The sequence below is a fragment of the Empidonax traillii genome, unplaced genomic scaffold (assembly GCF_003031625.1).
Source record: "Empidonax traillii isolate 1590-97213 ecotype Southwest subspecies unplaced genomic scaffold, ASM303162v1 scaffold2169:size34281, whole genome shotgun sequence".
NCBI lineage: Eukaryota > Metazoa > Chordata > Aves > Passeriformes > Tyrannidae > Empidonax > Empidonax traillii.
This window is the reverse complement of record NW_020957362.1, coordinates 9,422-29,313: the sequence shown is the minus strand read 5'-3', so window position 1 is coordinate 29,313 and position 19,892 is coordinate 9,422. Positions and strand designations below refer to the sequence as shown.

The 19,892-nt window shown below is 54.5% G+C and overlaps 1 protein-coding gene across 1 annotated transcript in view; it reads right to left on the bottom strand.

Annotated features, from left to right (window-relative positions):
* Positions 1-3,256: 3,256 nt before the first annotated feature.
* LOC114071645 (kinase suppressor of Ras 2-like) overlaps positions 3,257-19,892 on the bottom strand; it is a gene marked incomplete at its 5' end in the record, with an annotated part of 23,797 nt that continues 7,161 nt past the window's right edge. Inside the window, 6 exons of the mRNA XM_027909495.1 lie at positions 3,257-3,545; positions 13,009-13,376; positions 14,136-14,184; positions 16,049-16,115; positions 16,434-16,475; positions 19,176-19,344. Coding sequence (XP_027765296.1) covers positions 3,257-3,545; positions 13,009-13,376; positions 14,136-14,184; positions 16,049-16,115; positions 16,434-16,475; positions 19,176-19,344 — 984 coding nt within the window. The remainder of the gene's footprint in view (positions 3,546-13,008; positions 13,377-14,135; positions 14,185-16,048; positions 16,116-16,433; positions 16,476-19,175; positions 19,345-19,892) is intronic.

The window sequence follows — 19,892 nt, the reverse complement described above, 5'->3', positions numbered from 1 at the left end:
CATCGTGAGGGGTATCCTGGGCTGGTTCCTGGCTCTCCCCCCTGTCCCAACCATCAGCAAACCACCTGGTCCTCTCGCTCCGGAGTTTTTGTGCAAAACTGGCCACGGCTCCCCACCCCTTCCCCCAGAGGATACAATGCTCACAGATGTAACATGAGTCAAAAGAGGAAAGACAGGCAGGGGGAGAAAAAAAAAAAACCAAAAAAAACCAACAACAACCCAACCCAATGCACTGTACAATGTCCTCCAATTTTCCTTCTCGTACCAATTACTGTAAAATCTATTTACAGAGCCTTAATTACCAAAGGCAGCTGGATGGAGGGGGGAGGGGTTGTGGGGGGGATATAAACCAATTAAAAATATATTGACATTTGAATATCATAATGGAGTCCGTGGGTGGATGCTGCCTCGACTCCCGCCCACAAGAAAAAAAGGACTTTTTTTTGCTTTTCCATATCCACCCACGCTCATTACAGGCAACTTTGGAAGGATGAGACTGGATACCTGTGCCTGGGAAATCAAGTCCCCGACACACATCTCGTTAGAGAGCCTTCAGTGCCCACAGGTGTTAATTTGATTCTGTTCTAGTTCCCAAATTAAAAGTTACAGGGTTTAATTCCTCTGCTCTCCCCCAGCTGCATCCGCAGCTCGGCTCCGCCGCTCTGCCCGTGCCCGGTTCCTGCGGCCCCGGGAATGCCAAGCACGGGGCTGGATTTGGCCCCTGGAAAATAACAGGTTCTGTCCTTTTGGGATTAAAAGAATCATGGAAGGGACCTTAAAGGCTGTATAGTTCCAGCTCCCTGCCGTGGGCAGGGACACCAGGCCGGGTTGGACGGGGCTGGGAGCAACCTGGGCTAGTGAAAGGCATCCCTGCCCATGGCAGGGGGTGGGATGAGATGGGCTTTAAGGTCCCTTCCCACCCAAACTATCCCACGAGTCTACGAAACCCAGAAGAAACCCAAACTTCAGAAGCTCATCAGCCCAAAGGTCCTTCCTGCTCCCGAGCCAAAAGCTCCACGTCCCTCCGTGGGCAGAGAGCACAATTTTCAGGTCAAGCAGCAAAGCAGGAACGGGACCAGCCCCATAACCTCCCAGGTTTTGGAAAGACAACAGCGTCCTCCAATGTATTTCATCACCGGTTGCATTGGAAATAGCCTTGCTGGACACAAGTGGTGGGGATTTTAGGGCAGGAGCTGCCTCCTCAAGGATGGTTTTCCCTGGTTGGGTGTCTCAGCACGTCCCTGAGCAGCCCAGCTGGACACAGAGCGGAGGCAACCGCAATTCCAAACACGATCTCCCTCTGAACCCGTCGCTCCCTATCTTCTGCAAGAGCTTGGCTGCAGTCAAATGTGAATTTGCTGAAGATTAGGATCCAAGCACTCAAACCTCTACTTGGAAATCAGCGATAAAACCCTTTGGGTTTCTGCAACCGGAATTAAAGGGTGCAAAGTAACAACAGGCATAAACTCTCCTTCCACCACAAGTGTGTTTTTCTGCACATGAACCTGAGCAGTTTTAAGCTCTGCTGAACAACAGCCACCTCCACGACCTGCCTGCACACAAAGGAGTTCCCCCAGCCCTCCCCATTCCCTGGCAAAGGCTTGTTTTCCCCCAGAGAAACCCATTACAGTGAGTTGCTCATGGCCTGAATTGGTCCCAAATTGACATTGTAAATGCCTTGAGTGGATTAGCTCTGGGACCGGGCTTGATTTCGGCCCTAAAGTGAGTTAAGATCAGCTGTTTTCCTGGCAAAGGGTTGTTTAGAGGAAAATCCTCAAATTTCTTCCTATCTGAGCTGCTGAGATAACCCCGAGAGTGGAGCCTGCAGCTCTTGACTGATGAGATTCCCATCTCTCCACTTCATTTCCAGAGGGATGGCATTAAAGGAGGCAGCGGATGGATCCAGCACGAGCCCCGGCACAAGGACAGCGGCCACAGCTCAGCGGAGAGGTGGTGGCACCACTGCTTCTCAGGACCTGGGAGAGCCTCCCAGGCAGCCCAGGTGCTTCTCTCCTCCCCTCGATGAATAACCGCTCCGAACTGATTCAACCAGCGACCGCTGCGCCGGCACAGCGGAGTTTTCTTGCCGGATAAGGAGCTGCCAGCACAGAGATAAAGGCCGGTTGATACCTATTATGCAGCACCTGAGCCCATTCAGCCACCACCTGCAGAACCTTTTCACGGCAGAGCCCAACAATTTCGCTTCCCCTTGTTCCCCGCCTGCCGTTCCATCGCTCCCCATTCGGGCGCGAGCGGCGGGAACAAAGCGCGGGGCACGGGAATCGTCTCTCCCGCCTTCCCACTGGGAGAGCTCTGCGCTCCACGGGGGCATTGAGGCACCACCGGCAGGCTGAGGATGGCAGGGCCGCAGACCACCCACGCTCGGCGCCGCAGACAAAGGCAGGCGATTTGCATCGCGAGGCGGATGGCGGTTCATTCACCGCTGAAGAGCGCGCTCGCGAAGGAACGCTCGTGCTCTCCTCCTGAACTTCTCCGTCCCACCTGTCGGCAGAGCAGGCGGGTTGATGGCACGTGCCCGGTGCCGTGCGCTGATCAAACCCCATCCAGAGCTGAGGGGCAGCAGGGACAGCCTGTCCAGGCGGCTCAGGGAGATGCAAAGGTCCTGGTCCACCGCGACCCACGGCACAGGCACGGCCCGCAGCCCTCCCCGGCCCCATCCCGCTGCAGATGCAACTCTCTACTCAAAATGAGTTTCTGAAGTGTTCAGCCAAGCAAGCCAAATCCCAAATTGCTTTATAAACACTCTGCATTTCCCAACGTGGGCTGAAGGCATCAGCAACGGGAGCAAAGCCAAAGGCGACTCGCAGAGGAACAATCCGGGAGGGATGAGCGAGGAGGAGCTGGAGTGCTGCCTCTTGGTGTTCTTGCTGTTCGGCATGAACACAGCCCCATCCATCTTCCATCCACTGGGGATGCAACATTCCATCCCTGCTCTGCAACACCGATGGCCATCACCTCTGCACTGGCGGCCAACACCCCTACATTGATGACCATCACCTCTACAGTGGTGGCCATCATCTCTGCACTAAAGGCCATCACCTGTCCACTGGTGGCCATCACCTCTACACTGCTGGTCATTGCCTCTACATTGCTGGCCATCATCTCTACCCTAATGGCTACCACTGCTACACTGGTGGCCACCACCTCTCCATCGGTGGTCATCGCCTCTACAGTGGTGGTCACCACCTTTAAAATGATGGCCATCGACTCTACATTGATGGCCAACACCTCTATACTAATGGCCACCACCACTGGTGCCCATCACCTCTCCACTAGTGGCCGTCACCTCTACATTGGTGGCCACCACCTCTGCATTGATGGCCATCACCTCCACATTGATGGCCATTGCTTCTACACTGGTGGCCACCACCTCTACACTGGTGGCCACCACCGCTACACTGACAGCCATGGTCTCTACCCTGGTGCCCATCATCTCTACCCTGGTGGCCAACATGTCTACACTGGTGGCCACCACCCTGACATTGCTGGCCAGCATTTCCCCAGGGTTGCAGCCCCAGCCTGGCCTGGAGCAGGGATCCTGGCCTGGAGCAGGGATCCCTCTCGAGCTGACGGAAGGGCTGGCTGCCGTTGTTCCCTAGTGCTCTGGGCTTTCCTTCCCCCTGTGCCACCACCCCCAGAAACACCTGTGAGATCCACCAGGCTCATTGGAACCCCCCAAAGTGACAAATGCCAGAGCTTGGGAAGCTCATTACTTGCCCGCCTATGGATTTATGGGGAGCCAGCTCCGATTCCATGGTGATAGCCAGCACTAAACACCCAGGGGAGACAAGGGGGGAGGGAGGGGGGGAATTAATAAGAAGTGCTTTAATATAAAAATGCCTCTGCTGGCAGGTTACGTCTGTGCTGGAGGAAAGACAGAGTCAAGGAGGGGCTGCCTGGATGCTTCCACACTTGCCGCCAGTTCACTCATTTTTAGTATTTCACAGAGGAAAAAAAAAGGGAACCTTTGGGAAATATTGAGAAAGATACAGCAACAGGAACCACTGAGCTGGGACTTATTTAATTTCCTTGGAGCAGGACTAGCCGTGGCAGAGAGGGAAAAAAGAAATACTGAGTGTATCTGCCCGTTCCTGACTTATTTGGGAAGTTTTCAAGCTCTTCCCCTATACTGGCTTGTTTTTCTCTCCTGGAGGGGTCTGGCAGTTGTGCTTTTGCAACTCGACAGCTCCCGGTGCGGTTCCCAAAATGGGAAATCAAACACAGCTGGGAGAGCAGCAAGAAGGGAGAGCTTTGGGGTGATTTTTATCCCTAGGCTTTGTTCTCCTCTTAAGTTGATAGGGAATCTCACCCTCCCTGCCATGCTGGAGCAGTGGCACCACCCAGCTGCAGCTCCCCAGACCCTCTGCATCCAAACACCCCCCAGGGACACCGGGATCCCCCCAGCATGAGCTGCAAGGAGCTTGCTGGGTCTCAGTCTAAGGACAGAGATGTCTCCAGGTTCCCCTGTCCCCTGAGGGATGCTCAGCACTGGTTTCACTGGGATCCACCACCAAAATCTCCAGGTGAAGTGAAGCAGGTCTCGTCTGAGCCACACATATGCAGCATTCCGAGGTTTAGTGTGGGAATGTTGCAGCCCCAGGACAACAACTGTCCTTTCCTTTCCATCCCAAGCAGGGACTTGCCTTTCCCCCTGTTCCTCTTGCTTCAAACAAAGGCAATGTGCAGTTTCCTTCCTCCCCAGACCCTGAGAAGCACCATCCATTTACACTGGATCACGACCAAGGTGGGAAAATTAGGATATTAGGGAAAATGACTTCACTAAAAGAGTTGCCCTGCCCAGTTCAGGGGTGGAATCCCCATCCCTGGAGGATTTAAAAGCCATGTGGATGTGTCCCTTGGGGACATGGGTCAGTGGTGGCCTTGGCAGTGCTGGCTGGACTCCGTGATCTGAAGGATCTTTTCCAGCCCAAGGGTCGGACTTGATGATCTGAAGGATGATTTTCCCAACGATTCTGTGATTCTGTGAAAGCAGCAGCAACTCAGTGCCCCAAAATTCTTGGCCCAAACCTGCAGACACTGACGCTGAGTATCAACACCCACCAGAGCCCGGTCCCTCTGGGGTGAAAACACTCATCCCACCGAACTCCAGCTCCCAACTCAACCCATCCACAAGTCTCCCAAAGCAACCCCAATGGGAAAACAGGGAACTTGTCACCTGCCAGGAGCCTCTGCAGGGCAAAACCAGAGCGGGGAGACAGAAAAGCCCTGGGAGAGACTCCCCCTCATCCCATGCCTGCTATCTCCCGATGGGAGCACCAGCTTTGGACAGATATTACTTAGGCAGCAGAATTTTCCTGCCAGCAGCTGGCACGGGAGATAACTGCAGCCAGCACAGCCCAACCACGAGCGCTGCACAAGGAGGGGGAAGGGAGGAGGAGGAGGAGGAGGAGGAGGAGGAGGAGGGGGATCAGCCTCCCCGAAAAGTTGCTTTGATCCATCGTCGCTTCAGAAAAAAACAAGCTATTTAGGAAAAAGCCAACTGCAGGCATTTTTATTTGAGGGAGACGGTGGCAGAGGAGACAAGCTCTCCTGCAGCTGCAGGGAGGAGAGCTGGGAGACAGGTGAGGGCTGTGGCTTGGCTAAAGCCACCAGGAAATACTTGATGCTTCGGCTGCCACTTGGTGCCTTTGGAAAGGAATGCTCTTGGAATGGGCTCTGAGAGTTGCATGGGGATGTGCAAAGGCTCTTTGACCTCCTTGCCTTTGAAGGAGCCTTAAATATTCCCTCTGCCCTGATCCTCCTGCTATTTTGAACTATTTGAACTTCAGGAAGGAAAAGAAATTTAAAAAAAAACACCTTCTTTTGAAGAGGGGGATGAAGCAAATCTTTGGATTTGCGAGGACCCAACTCCACTTTGGAATAGTAATAATAATTATTATTAATAAAAAATGAATGGTGCTGTCATGGGAATGATTTGTTTCTTGGCTAGGCAGGATGCCAGCATGGGGTTCCTTCACAAGCAGCTCTTCCCAGCCACGAAGAGGATCCCGTGGATTGAGGGTGCTCCTGGTAGCAGGAGCAGGGAAGTGATTGTTGCCCTGCACTCAGCGCTGGTGAGGCTGCCCCTGGAGTGCTGTGTCCAGCTCTGAGCCCTCAGCTCAGGAAGGACATGGAGGGGCTGGAGCAGGGGCAGAGAAGAGCAGCGAGGCTGGTGAAGGGACTGGAGCACAATTCCCACGAGGAGAGGCTGAGGAAGCTGAGGGGGCTCAGCCTGGACAGGAGGAGGCTCAGGGGGGACCTCAGCACTCTCTGCAACTCCTGACAGGAGGGGGAGCCAGGTGGGGGTTGGTCTCTTCTCCAGGAACCAGCAGTAGGACAAGAGGGCTTGGCCTTGAGCTGTGCCAGGGGAGGTTTAGGTTGGATATTAGGAAGGAATTTTTTCCATGGAGAGTGATCAGGCTACCCAGGGAAGTGATGGATTCTCTGGGCCTGGAGGTGTTTGAGCAGAGCCTGGATGTGGCATCAGTGCCATGGGCTGGGAACCACGGCAGGGTTGGATCAAGGGTTGGACTGGATGATCTCAGAGGCCTTTTCCAACCCGGTCAATTCTACGATTCCATGATTCTATGATCCCATGATTCTATGATCCCCTTCGCTCAGGATACTCCAGTCTCCTCCCCGGCCCATCCCATCCCTCTCCACAAGCTGCCAAAAGCCACGCTGTCTGCAGCTGGAAGATATATACCCACTTAATGTATATATTAATACACATATTGACTTTCCTGCTGTCGGTCGTTATCAAGATTTATCCAGCCTGATGGCCTCCTATTGATTGGGTGGGAGTGTATTCCCACGGGTCAATCAATTCTGATCCAGCCTCTGGCATGAAGTCGATACCTATTTATTCCATGATCTACGAGCCCCATTATTTAACTGCCAGCAGAGGGAACGCAGCAGAAAGTGAGAGAAGGGAAAAACAACTTGAGGATGATCCGGCTCCCAGAGCGGGTGCTGGGTTCTGCTCCCAAAATACACCCAGGAGTGGTGGGATCTGAAAGGCACCTCAAAAATGCTCTGGGATCATGGAGTGGTTTGGGCTGGGAGGGACCTGACAGATCATCTAGTTCCCAATCCCTTCCACCAGCCCAGGTTGCTCCAAACTGGCCTTGGACACTTCCAGGGATCCAGGGGCAGCCACAGCTTCTCTGGGCAACCTGGGCCAGGGCCTCCCCACCTTGCTAGGGAAGGATCCCTTCCCAATATCCCATCTGACCCTCTGGCAGTGGGAAGCCATTCCCCCTTGTCCTGTCCATGAGTGTTTCCAGGCTGGCACCGAGCAAAACAGCGTGCCAGCTCTGGGCCTCAGTTTCCCTCCCCCTCATCAGGATTTAGAGCTTCTACCTAACTTTCCAGGGCAGGAAAGGAGTCTGATAGGATGCACTTTAATGAGCTGCAGCAAGGAGAAAAATCCAGTTTCACAGAATCCCAGAATGGTTTGGGTTGGGAGGGACCTTCAAGACCCTCTTTTTCCAACCCCCTGCCATGGGCAGGGATGCCACTCTCCAGGTCAGGTTGCTCAGGGCTCCATCCAACCTGGCCTTGTTCTGCCTTCAGTTTGTTGTCCATCAAAAGCTCAAATGGACAACATGGATCCCTGGAGAGGGCTGGCTGCAAGCACCAGCCACTGGTGCTTGCACAGCCACGGAGCATCCCCCGGGAAAATCCAAGCCCCCCAGTCTGTTCTGTCCTAAGTGTGAGGATTTACACCTTCCCCTCTCCTCCCACCCTTCAAATCATGGTGAATACTCACCCCCCCTCAGCCCCCAGCTCCCTGAGTATCAAGATTTACAAGCCCCAAATCCTGGGACACTGTAAATGTCAGGAGGTTTGGCACTGGGAGAGGTTTGGAAGAGCTGAGGGTTTAAAGCTGAGCTTTGTCCAGAGCTCTTCCACACCCACAGGGAGCAGGGTCCAGGGATGGGAGAGCATCCTTGTGAGGAGCTGGGCTTGTTCCTCCAGGCAGCAGAGCCAAGCACCAGATATTGCCAAAATCCAGCATAGAAATAAACGATAAAATCAAAATAACCCCCCCAATATTTAGCCCATGTGGTGCAAAAAAGTTATCCAGGAAAATATCTTGGATATTCTTTCCATCCCTTGCTCTCACACCTTCCCTATTAATTAGTGCCAGGTAATTTGTTCCCCGTTATCAAAGCCAGTTTGCCACAGAGAATAAAACAAACCAACAAACTCTCATTTCATCTCATAAGGAGAGGGACTAGGTTTGTGTTCCCCCCCTTGCCCACCAGCTCCAGGGAAGGGCTTGGGAGATGCTCCCTCTCCAGCAGAAATACTCCAAGTTCCTCTGCTGAGAGGCACCTTCAACGAGTTAATTCCCTTTCTGTGGTTCTGCCAAGGTCAAGCTTAATTCCTAATGTTCTTCACCGTTCTCCTTGCTCTGCCTGGCACATCATAGCAGGGACATAAATCACAGTCAGGCAGCCCCGGTGGCATCGCCAGTGGCCATCAAGGTGGCTCCTGTAAAGCTGAAGTCGCTCTGGCATCCACACCACAACAAGAGAGGGGCCAAAACTCAACTGGAAACGCCCGAGGGAGCAAATCCCGGGCTCTTTGTGCAGACTCCGAGTGCCACGTTTGGGCTGTTAACTGAGAACCAAGTAATCTTAGCAAAGCTGCACCAACTCCACCCTCCCAAAGCAGAGGGAGCTCAAACTGCAGGCAAACGCCAGCCCCCAACCTCCTCTCCTGCCCTTCAGACCGGAAAACCTCGCTCCCATCTTCCAAACAATGTTCCCAACCAACAGGAGCCCCCGGTGACCCCGCAGGAGCCGCACCCAGCGTGTTGATCCCCCCACTTCCATTACGGACTTGATGAGAATTTGGAGCCTTGGATCAGTAAGCATTAAAATCCCCTTTGTTTCTTCCCCAGGAGCAACGCCCAGAATCCTAAAACACGGGTAATTCCTGCAATCCACCACCTTTGTGGGTATTAGAAAAGGGTTAGACTTTATCCTCTGAAGGACCCCTGAGTGGCTGAGGCTTTACCTCTAATCCCAGGCTGGGACCAGAAGTCCCAGAGGGCTGAGACAAGTTAGCCAGGCCTGGCTTTGTCTCACTGAACACCAACAAACCCAGCTGGTTATTTCCCTGTGAGCAGCAAGCAAAAGGGGTGTTTTTTGAGTCCTTTCATTTCCACCGAGCCGAGGACTTTGATGCTGTTCCGCTCCAGCCGCTCAGCAGCGCTCAGAGCACCAAGGCTCGCACTCCTCTTGCTCAAGACTAATTAAGATGAATGTTAACTGTCCCCACCGCTCATTACCCAAGAGAAAATCTATTAGTGGCTCTGATGGAAGCGTTGCTTGGAGCCACCACCTCCCAGTGCTGAAAAATGCTGGAATTTCTGCCTTTGCTGGCGACCCAGACTGTCACGTTCAGACACAGATCGAGAACCACGGACTGGTTTGGGCTGGGAGGGACCTTGAAGGCTGGAAGGGACCTCATCTCATTCCACTCCCTGCCATGGGCAGGGACACCTTCAGGTTGCTCCCAGCCCTGTCCAGCCTGGCCTTGGACACTTCCAGGGATCCAGGGGCAGCCACAGCTTCTCTGGGCAACCTGGGCCAGGTCAACAGCTCCTTCCCAATCTCCAATCTCTCCCTGCCCTCTGGCAGTGGGAAGCCATTCTCTGCATCCTGTCCCTGCATCCCTTGTCCCCAGTCCCTCTCCAGCTCTCCTGGAGCCCCTTTATGCCTTGGAAGGGTCTCTCAGGTCTCCCTGGAGCCTTCTCTTCTCCATCACACCCTCAGCAAATCCACTACCTCAGTTTCCACCGCCAGCTTTTCCCCCGTGGGATATGTCAGCTTTGGGAGGGGAGATTTCTTTCTGCTAATCAGACAATCCTTGAATATCACAAGCAATCAGGAAGGAAAATGTGGGGATGCGAAAAAAGCAAAAATAAACCCGTCTATAAATAACCCCCTTCCGGCAGCGCCGGGTGGCTCGACGTGGTGAAGCCCCTTCCAGGGACAGGCAGCTGCTCCCAGTGTGCCGGCAGGAAAACACAGATTTCTTTAACAGTTCCAAGAAATTGGGTTTGGTGGGAAAAAAAAAAAAACAAAAACACGGCCTCCAGCGACCACCTCTGGGCACCCAGAAGAAAAACGGGGCTGCACAGCCCAATCCTGCCCGGGGGAGGGGCACAGGGAGGAGTGGGTGAGGAATTCCAGACATCCTGGCTTTGTGCTGGGCAGCTGGGAATGGTTTTCCCCCACTCCAGGCAAAGCCTTGTTTAAAGTTATTTGCATAAAAACCCAGGGGGAGAACTTGAGTCCCTTTGGAAAATTCCTGTTTGAAGAGCCGATGCTCTGCACTGCTCGGGGTCACTGATCTCCCTCCCCACCCTGTGCCACATCCTGGGCCATTCCAGCATCCTGAATCGTTCCCAGGATCCTTGACCATTCCCAGTCCAGTGTTCAAGGCCAGGTTGGACGGGACTTGGAGCAACCTGGGCTAGTGGAAGGTGTCCCATGGCAGGAGGTGGCACTGGATGAACTCTAAGGTCCTTTCCAACCCAAACTGTATTATAATCCTATAATCCTATGAACCCTGGAAAATGGGAAGGATGAGACTGAGAGCTCCAAGGTGCCTCCTGGGGAATCACCAGCCCCATGGGAAGCTTCAAAGCAGGAAAACTGTGTCCAGAAATCAGCCCTGGTCTAAGGAACACACATTCATGCAGTCCCGGGCTTCCCAAAAGTTCTCTAAGACTGAGCTGAATCCCCTCCCAGCATCTCCTTTGGTTTTCCTGCATCTTCAGGACCAACCAGCACTAGTCACAAGCTGATTGTGCCCCAGAAATCCCAGCAGGGTAAAACCAAACAGTTCCAGTTGCAGTTGTAGAATTATCATGATCACAGAAATGGTTTGGGTTGGGAGGGACCTTTAGATGATCCCATTCCACCCCCTGCCATGGGCAGGGACAACTTCCACTAACTCAGGTTGCTCCAACCTGGCCTTGAACACTTCCAGGGATCCAGGGGCAGCCACAGCTCCTCTGGGCAACCTGTGCCAGGGCCTGCCCACCCTCACAGCCAGGAATTCCTGCCCAACATCCCACCTAATCTACTCATCCTTCATCTGCTGTCTCTCTCTGCTTCATCTTTTGAAGGATGTGGATCGAAATGGGTTGCTGGTTGTAGGCAAAGCCCAAGTGACGCCCGGAGACGCTCTGAGCTCGGGTTAAATTTTGGGCAATTCAATCAAATTGTACTTTGACCTTAAAAAAAAAAAAAGGGACCAAGTGCAGCTGGGAAGAGAAACAAGGCAAGCAGCCCTTCCCAGCCCTCATATTAATGCATCAGGCTGCTGCAGAGCACGGATTTGTTTTGTCAAACTGTCAGCAGTGGCACCTTTATGGTTTTTTTATAAAGAGGCATTAGAATAGGAAACACCGTGTGGCTTAAAAAAAAAATAAAATAATAATTAAAGGAATATATTTGGTTTGATATTGAATAGCACTGAAAAGCTGAGCAAACAGGGGCTGCAAAGGGATGGTGGGGAGCGGGCTGGAGACGCTGCATTTTCCTCTGGGAACAGGGTGTAACACATGGATGGGGCCTCTGACTCATCCATCAATACATGTGTTTGCACACTTTTCCAAAAGCTTTTTGGCCCGAAGCTGGTTAATAGATGGAGATCTGAAACGCTGCTGAATTTTCCCAGATGGCTAATTTTTGGTCCGGAATAAAAGGCATCATTTTCCCAGTCCCCAGCTGGGGAGAGCCAGCCCCGCTCTGGAGTCACCCCGTCTGCCGAGGATGGAACTCCCGAGACAAACACGGCCCGTGAACCCACCGGGGCAGGGAGTGGCCCGAGGTGACACAAATTTGGGATGGAATCCTTTGCTGCTGAGCGAGGAGCAGAGCAAAGTTTCCCCTCACCCTCACACCGAGCCCTGCAGAGCTGGGATCGGGGGGCTGGGAGGTGCCACTTCCAAGGGAACGTTCGGAAAGGATGATGCAATATTTCATCACTGATGGCTATGTTGGAAGCGTTGCCATTTCGCTGCTCTTTGAAACGCTGCCAGGAGGGAAAATTCAGCCTCACCTTGGGGAAACGTCTCCGAGAGAGAGAGAGAGACCCGGGGCGGGAGGTGAAGCGGCACCATGGCGGAAAACATGGGGTGGGGGTGAAGGAAATAATGGAATTCTCAGGGATAAATGTATTTCACACAACAGCAGCTGCTCCAGGAGCTGCTGCAGCCTCTTTGCCTCAAGGCCAGCTGGGATTTTGTGGTTGCCCACCCGTGGAAGGAGCACAACGGGAGGTTCCACACTGCACTTCCCACCAAGCTCGTGGGTGATGGCAGGCAAGTGGGAATTCTTTGAGACCAAGGAAGCTCTGGAATTGTGACACGGTTTGGGAGACCCTCAAATCTCAGCTTGCTCCCCAGCAAGATGCAAGAAGCCTTCCAGTCTTCCAGTGCCCAAAGGGGCTCCAGGAGAGCTGGAGAGGGACTTGGGGCAAGGGATGGAGGGACAGGACACAGGGAATGGCTTCCCACTGCCAGAGGGCAGGGATAGATGGGAGATAGGGCAGGAATTCCTGGCTGTGAGGGTGGGGAGGTCCTGGCCCAGGTTGCCCAGAGAAGCTGTGGCTGCCCCTGGATCCCTGGAAGTGTGCAAGGCAGGCCGGAGCAACCTGGGCTGGTGGAAGATGTCCCACGGCAGAGGGTGGAACAGGATGAGCTTTAAGATCCCTTCCCACCCAAACCATTCCAGGATTCTACGATTGTTCCTGTCCCTGGATAACACAAACCACTCCTGCCTCGAGCTGCACTTGCACAAGAGATGAATGTGCCGGGGTGGGTTTGCTCTGTGCTCCACGGCACGTGGACAGCACCCCTGTGCTGTAGGGGCAGCTCACACCACCCCACACCAACCCCTGACCGCAGGGAAGTGCCCTGGGGATCAAACCCAAACCCCAGCCCGGCGCCGGGGCCCGTACCTGGTGATGATGGCGAGGTGGGGCGGGCTCATGCAGGCTCCCATGAAGAGCACCACGTTCTCGTGCCGCGTCTGCCGATAGGCCATCACCTCCCTCTTGAAGGCCTTCAGCTGGTCCTCATTGTCCCTCTCGATGTCGATGAGGCGGATGGCCACCTCGCCGTGCCAGCGCCCGTGGAAGACCTGCCCGAAGCGGCCCTTCCCGATGAGCTCCCCGATCTCCAGCTGCTCGAAGGGGATGTCCCACTCCTGCAGGAAGATGCTGGTCTGGCTGGCCTTGCGCGGGAAGTTGCGGGCGGAGAGGAGCGACAGGTTCATCTCCTCGAAGTCGTCCTCGGACTCCTGAGCCTCCTCGGGGCCTTCCTCATTCTGGAAGCGGGGGACAGGGGGTGGAAAAGGGTGGGAGGTGAGGAATATAACGTGGATCAAAGCCCACTGACCCACCTACTGCTTGCTCAGACCCAGAGGAACCAGGGGCCCTTTGCTTCCAAAGCCAACGTGGGGGGGGGGAGTGGGCTGCGTGCTGTGCAAAGTCGGCAGAATCCCAGATTTTCAGGGAATCACAGAATCCTTTAGGTTGGAAAAGCCCTCTGAGGCCACCAAGTTCAACCAGTAGGCCATGTCTCCAAGTTCCACACCCACAGGTCTGTTAACCCCCCCAGGGGGTGGTGACTCCCCCACGTCCCTGAGGTTTGCAGGACGGCATTTATTTACTCCACGGTTAAATATGAGGTTGTGACACATCAGAGCAGTTAATTAATCTCTCTGAAAGCTGAGTTTCCTCCCATCCTGGCACTGCCCCCCCTGGAATGGCTCTGACTTTTCCCTTCATGTTTATACTTTCTGCAGGATTCCCAACACCTTTCAAAAGCTACATCTTCCCCTCCCTCCTTCCCCTCCACCACGTTTCTAATGCATCTTAAAAAGCCTCAGTGAATGATAAACTTGAAGGCACCCACGGAGCCCGTGAGGGTCCCTCTCCATGGGGTGGGGACACGGATGCTTGGCCTTTAATTCAATTATCAGCAATTTCCCTGCACAGCTGCTCAACTTCTCCCCTTCCCGCAAAATGTGCCCCGAGATGCAGATCAGATAAAGGCCCATTAAGCACAGGAGTGAGCGTCTCACCTCCGAGGTGGGCTCCACTTCAATTTGAAGCAATGGGTTTCCTTCCAGGCTGTTGAAAGAATTACTGAATTACCACCAGGTAAAAAACCACAGGGAGGTTGGGAACACGTGGGCACTGAGGCCTGATCCCTGCAGCAGGACTCCAGGGAGCAGAGGGGAGAAGAGTCGGGGTCACTGTTAATTTGGGACCCCTTCCCACCCTCCATCCCCGGGGTGCTGCCGTGGGAGAGGGGAAGGCAGCAGGGATGATTAAAATTATCCACTCATATGGGATGCGTGATGTTGCAGGACGGGTTTGGTGATGTGGGAGCACACACAGGTCTCCATCCCACGTCCCGAGGGGAGGAGGCTCCGTTGCCACGAGCCCTGGGAGGTGTCACCCCTGGCTAAGCCGGGGACAGATTTCCACCCTCACGCGTTCTGACCACACTGGGGCTCGTGCTCGTGGCATTTTTGGGGATCTCCAAGGTCAGAATTCCAAAAGGACAACACTGATTTGCAGCCAGGAGAGAAGAAAACGAGGGTTTTTTCAATTGTTTTGGAGAAGTGGAAGTTTCAAAGACCCTCCCTGCAGCAAAAGCACCCAAATTTGATGAGTGTTCCAGCTCCCTGGGCCAGGAGCTGCTTTTTTTCCTTCTCTGTTTACTCAGCACCTCCCACCACCAGGGTCTTGCTGCATCCAACAGTTAACAGGGAATTAGGGCTGTTCTGAGTTAGGGAATTGGCTGGAGCAGCTCAGGTGCTTTCAAGCATCATATAAATATATTAATAATAATAATTATTATTATATCAATAACATAAATAACAACATCCTTTCCCAGAGACAGCAGAGCACAACACTCCCCAGGCCACTCAGAGAGGGTGATCCTGGGAGTCCTATCCCATTCTGTGGCCTCTAAAGAGCCATAAATCCCAGGGGAATCCAGCTGCCTATGCAAAAGGAGCCAATCCTGATTTTTGGAGCAGCAGGGAAAGCCCAGGGTGGCTGCAGAGCATCAGGATGGACAGGTGGTTTGCAGGAGCAGCAGCTCCTCTTTCCTGATCCCCATCCAGGGCACAAATTCCTGTCTCCTGAGTATCCCGAGTATCCAGAGCTGCTCTTTAACCCACCCTAGCCCGGGGGGATCCTCAGTGACTCTCATGGATTGTTTTCAGTGGGAGAAGGGAGAGTGGAATCACAGATTTCACATACTGAAAGTTATTTTCACCCCAAAATCCTGCCAGCCCTACACCTGCCACCCTGCTTTGGGCAAAAAAAAACTTCAGGGCTTCGACTTCACCACTTTTCCATTAATTTCCCAGGGACAGGGGCTCCATCCCTGTCCCTCCCATCCCCTCTCCCGAGGGGAGATGCCCCTGGAGACAGATCTTGTCTGTTAAACTCCTGCCTCGTAAAATCCTCCCAAAATGGCATTTAGCAAAAGGATCAGCAGGTGACCCTGCAGGGGAAGGACATCAGGCATTGCTGGATTAGAACTCAAACATGCTGGGAAGAGACAGTCCCAAGGTTGATCAGACACTGCATTTCACAGCTAATTTCAGTGCAAAAACTTGCTGGACTCGAAATTATTGGAGGTGGGGCTGCAAGAACCACCTTTCCTAAAACTGTCTCAAAGATCCTGCTCATAATTTTATTATAAATTAATTAATCACTTGGGGTGAAAGCCTTTTTTTTTTTTTTTTCTCCCAGCGAAGCGCTGTGGGTTGTAAATGAACCTTCTGTCTTCTCCTCCCAACTCTCCTCCTCACCAAGACCCAAGCCAGAGCTGTGAGCGGGGTCAGGGCAGCAGGAACACCCACCCCTAAGGCACCCCTGAGCCCCAGACGGTCCTGCAAAGCCAGGGGGGCACCCAAGGGTGCCTGGGGGATGTGGGGGGTGCGCTGCTTGGGAAAGGCAGGGAGAAGCCACTCACATGGTGTTGGAGGTGACGGGGTGGAGGACGACCTGTGGGGCTCGGGTTGGAGTCTCAGGCACCACATCTGGAGAGAGGAGAGTGGAGTGTGAGAGGGGAGTGTGGGGGGGCACCCAGGGCAACTAAAGCCCTGCTTAAAACCTCCCTTCACCCCCCCCAGGGCAGCTTTAGTTACACCCTGACCCAGTGCTGGGTGTCACTCAGGGCCACCCAACCCCGCAGCACCTTCACAGTGCACGGCCCTGCCTCAAGGTGCTGCTTGTGGGGGGCAAATCCCAGCCCAGCACAACCCCCCTGGCAAAAATGCAGGGATTTAGGGGGGCCAGCCATGCACCCACCCCTCCAGGGGACATCCCAGCACCCCACGTTATCCGGGGAGCCTTACCTGGGAAAATGAACTGCTGCTTGTACTTGTAATAATGGGAAGCTGGAAAAGAGGGAAGGGGGGGTTAAGCATCCATTTCTAGAGCTGGGGAGGCTCCAAACTATGCCCAGGAAACCTCGACCCCTGGGGGGTTGTGTGACCCCCCACCTGTGTGACCCAACCTCTCCGGAGGAAGCCACCCCTGCTGGGTGCCCATACTAAAAATTAAGACCCCTGGTTGGATTATAACTTGATTTTTGCCCCCATCAGCTGCTCTTCCACACCCTCTGGAGAGTGTTCATGTCATCTGTGAAGTCACTGGTGGGATTTGGACACTGGTTGCCAGTAAAAGGCTGTGGGGGTTGAGTGCTGGCCCTCAGCTGGTCGCTGGGAGTGGTTTGGCATCATGGAGACACCAAGTGATGGATTTTGCCGCCCATTTTACCCCAATTCAGCCCTTTTTTTTTCCCATCTTTGGAGCTGTGTCCTTCCTGGGCTCCCTGTCAAGCTCCTGGTGTGCTGAAAGTTGCTGTGGGGGCTGCTGCCCAAAGCCAGTGTTGCAGAAGGGCTCTGGGTGGTGGGACCCTCCCCTGGCTCCCCATCTCCAGTGGGCAAATCCAAGGGCAGGTTCAGCTCACGTGTGCAGGGGGGATGAAGCAAGTCAGAGCTGCTGAGGCCACCAGAGGTTGGCACCGGCTCAAAAATCACTTTCTCCTTAAGCTCCAAGACCCCAAGGACCAACCCTCACCTTCCCCTCTCCAGCTCTGAGACGCTGGAGCCCGATCTCAGCTCTGCAGCAGGGCCTGAGCACCCCTGAGCTGAGATCAAAGGAGCCCCCGAGGTAATTCCGGCAGAAAAAGGTCCCCATGTCGCAATTTCCAAACTCAAATCCTAATCCCTGGGATGACCATCTTGATGGGATGAACCATGTCCCTCCAGGGAAGATGAAAGCACAGCAAGTCCTGCTTTGTGTCAGTCTGGCTCCCATCTGGAGCAGGGAATGAGAGCAGGGAGCAAGGAACCCCAGAGCTGCCGGGGTCTGATCCTGCCCCACTCCATCCCTGCTGGCCAGGAAAACCTGCCAGGACCCCCTAAGGAGACACTGATGCCCATTTTGGGGGTTAATTCTGTTGTTTCTGCTTTAAACAACATGAAATAATGTCTCAAACAGACCCTCGGGGAGGTCTCTGCTCCAGAAGTGCCACGTGATGGGGTCACCAAATTCCAGACCCTCTTCCCTGCCCAGGGAGGGTCCAGGGCTGGCCCAGCGGGTGGATTGGGGATGCTGATCGCTCTGATCCCTGTTATCCCACTGTGGAGACCTCAGGATGCTTCACCTCCAGTTGGGCCACCACAAACAGGGTTGTTACCAGTGTGGAAACCCCCAGCATGGCCCGAGGATTTCAGGGACACTGTGGATTGTCCTCCCAGAACTTGGACGCTCCAGAGCTTTGGGGATTGTCCTCCCAAAACTTGGACACTCCAGAGCTTTGGCTGGCAAAATCCTGGCCTCCTGGGTTGGGGTGTCCTGTGCTTCCTCACAGCTCCTCCACTGTCCTCCTCAGGCCCCTCCAGACCCCCACCCGAGTCCTGGGCACTCCAGCCAGGGAGCCTCGTGCGTGGCTGCCCCCTCTCCAGGCACACCAGGACCTGGTGCTTGGTTGTTGGGGGGGTTTTCCAGGCTTTTGGAAGTGTTTGTTGTTGTGGGATGAAGTCTGCCAGTCAACTTTGTCCTCATCTCTCCTCCTCCTCCTCCTCCTCTCAAGCTCAGGGCTGGTCAGGATGAGAGGGCGGCATCACCAGGGCGCAGCAGGACCAGCAGAGCATGAAGGTGCCACCTGGCTCCTCTGGAGAAATTCTCCTGACCTCTCTTCCTACTGGACCAGTTCATTAACTGCTGGTTTGGGGGTACAGGAGGGACCCCAAACTTCTGCGCCCCAGCCCCATGGGTGCTTCAGCATCTCAGGGATGGGTCAGGGTCATGGTTTCCCCTCCTCTCCACTCTCCAGAATGTCTTTGGGAGCAGCTGGAGAGGCAGGGGGGTGGCTGAGGACAGCTGAGCCCCTCCACACCACCGGGAGTGATGCTGAGCCGCTCCCCTGCAGTGAGGGACCTTGCCTGGAGCAGCAGCACTGCCCCAAGGACATCCCAGAGGTGCACAGGCTTTGAGACTCCCTCAGCCCAGCAGGAGCTGGTTTTTTTTGTGGTCATTTAATGTAACTCCTGTGTCCTGCAGCCACCAGGACCCAACTGCCCCTCTCATCATCCCTGAAGAGCCTGAGCTCCAGGAGCCGATGGGTCCCAGGTACCCAGCCAAGCCTCGATGGGACAAGGATGTCAGACACCCCCAGCATCACCTGCCCACATGTGCTGCCAACGAGCTTTTGGGGGGCCCATCACCCCAAAGAAACAGTGAAGTCAACCCAAGGAGCCCTTGTAGAGGGATAGGACCTTGATTTCCGTTTACACTTGAGGCAACGTGCCCTGGAGGAATCCAAGCCTGGGAAGGATGTTGCAGCCTCAAGAGCAGCAGGTTGTGCCGGCTCCATCCTTGGGAGGTTTCCAAGACCCAACTGCATCAAGCCTTGGGCTCTGACCCTCCTTCCAGCCTGGGCTTTGATGGAGACTCCCGACCTGAACACCCCTCGACTCATCCCTGCTGCTCATTGCTGCTCCCACCTTTTCCCTGTCCCCCTGCAAGCCCAGACGGAGCAGATCTTCACCCTGAGGACCCCCCGGGGCGCGAGACAGACGTGGAGGTACCTGGCAGGTTGAACTGCTTCTGCTGGCGGGGGCACTGCGGGGAGGGGTGCAGGGGGGACGGGGGCGTCGCGCTGGGCGGCAGCGGCGGGGCCGGCGAGGAGGGCGTGGACGACGTGGTGGAGGAGGGGTTGCTGCTGGAATCCGGCTGGTAGGGCACGGGTATGTGGTCCTGTGGGACACAGGGCAGGAAAGAAGAGGAGAGGGGCCGGTGAGAGCGGCGGTGCCACCCCAAAGGTGCTCCAGAGCAGAGGACCCCAGTGACAAGTGACAGCTGCACCGGGTCAGAGAACCACGGAAGGTCCTGAGCTGGAAGGGACACCCAAGGAGCATCCAGCCCAGCTCCTGGCCCTGCATGGACATCCCAACAATCCCACCCTGTCCCTCAGAGCCTTGTCCAAACCCTCCTGCAGCTCTGGCAGCCTTGGGGCTGTGCCCACTGCCCTGGGGAGCCTGTTCAGTGCCAACCACCCTCTGGGGGAAGAACCTTGACCAGCTTTGCCAGGGACAATCAAATTTTGGACTTGTTTTATTTGTAACAATAAATTCCTTGTTTACTCCAGTCTCTGGTGGCAGCAGAAGCCTCAAAACACCCCAAATTCAGCTCAGACCTGGAGACTGAGAGGCCACAAAGGAGCAGGACCAGGACAGGAGGACCCAGCTGGTTTAAAAGTGCTGGTGCCATTTTATTTTTAAATTAAATAACCCCATGGGAAGCAT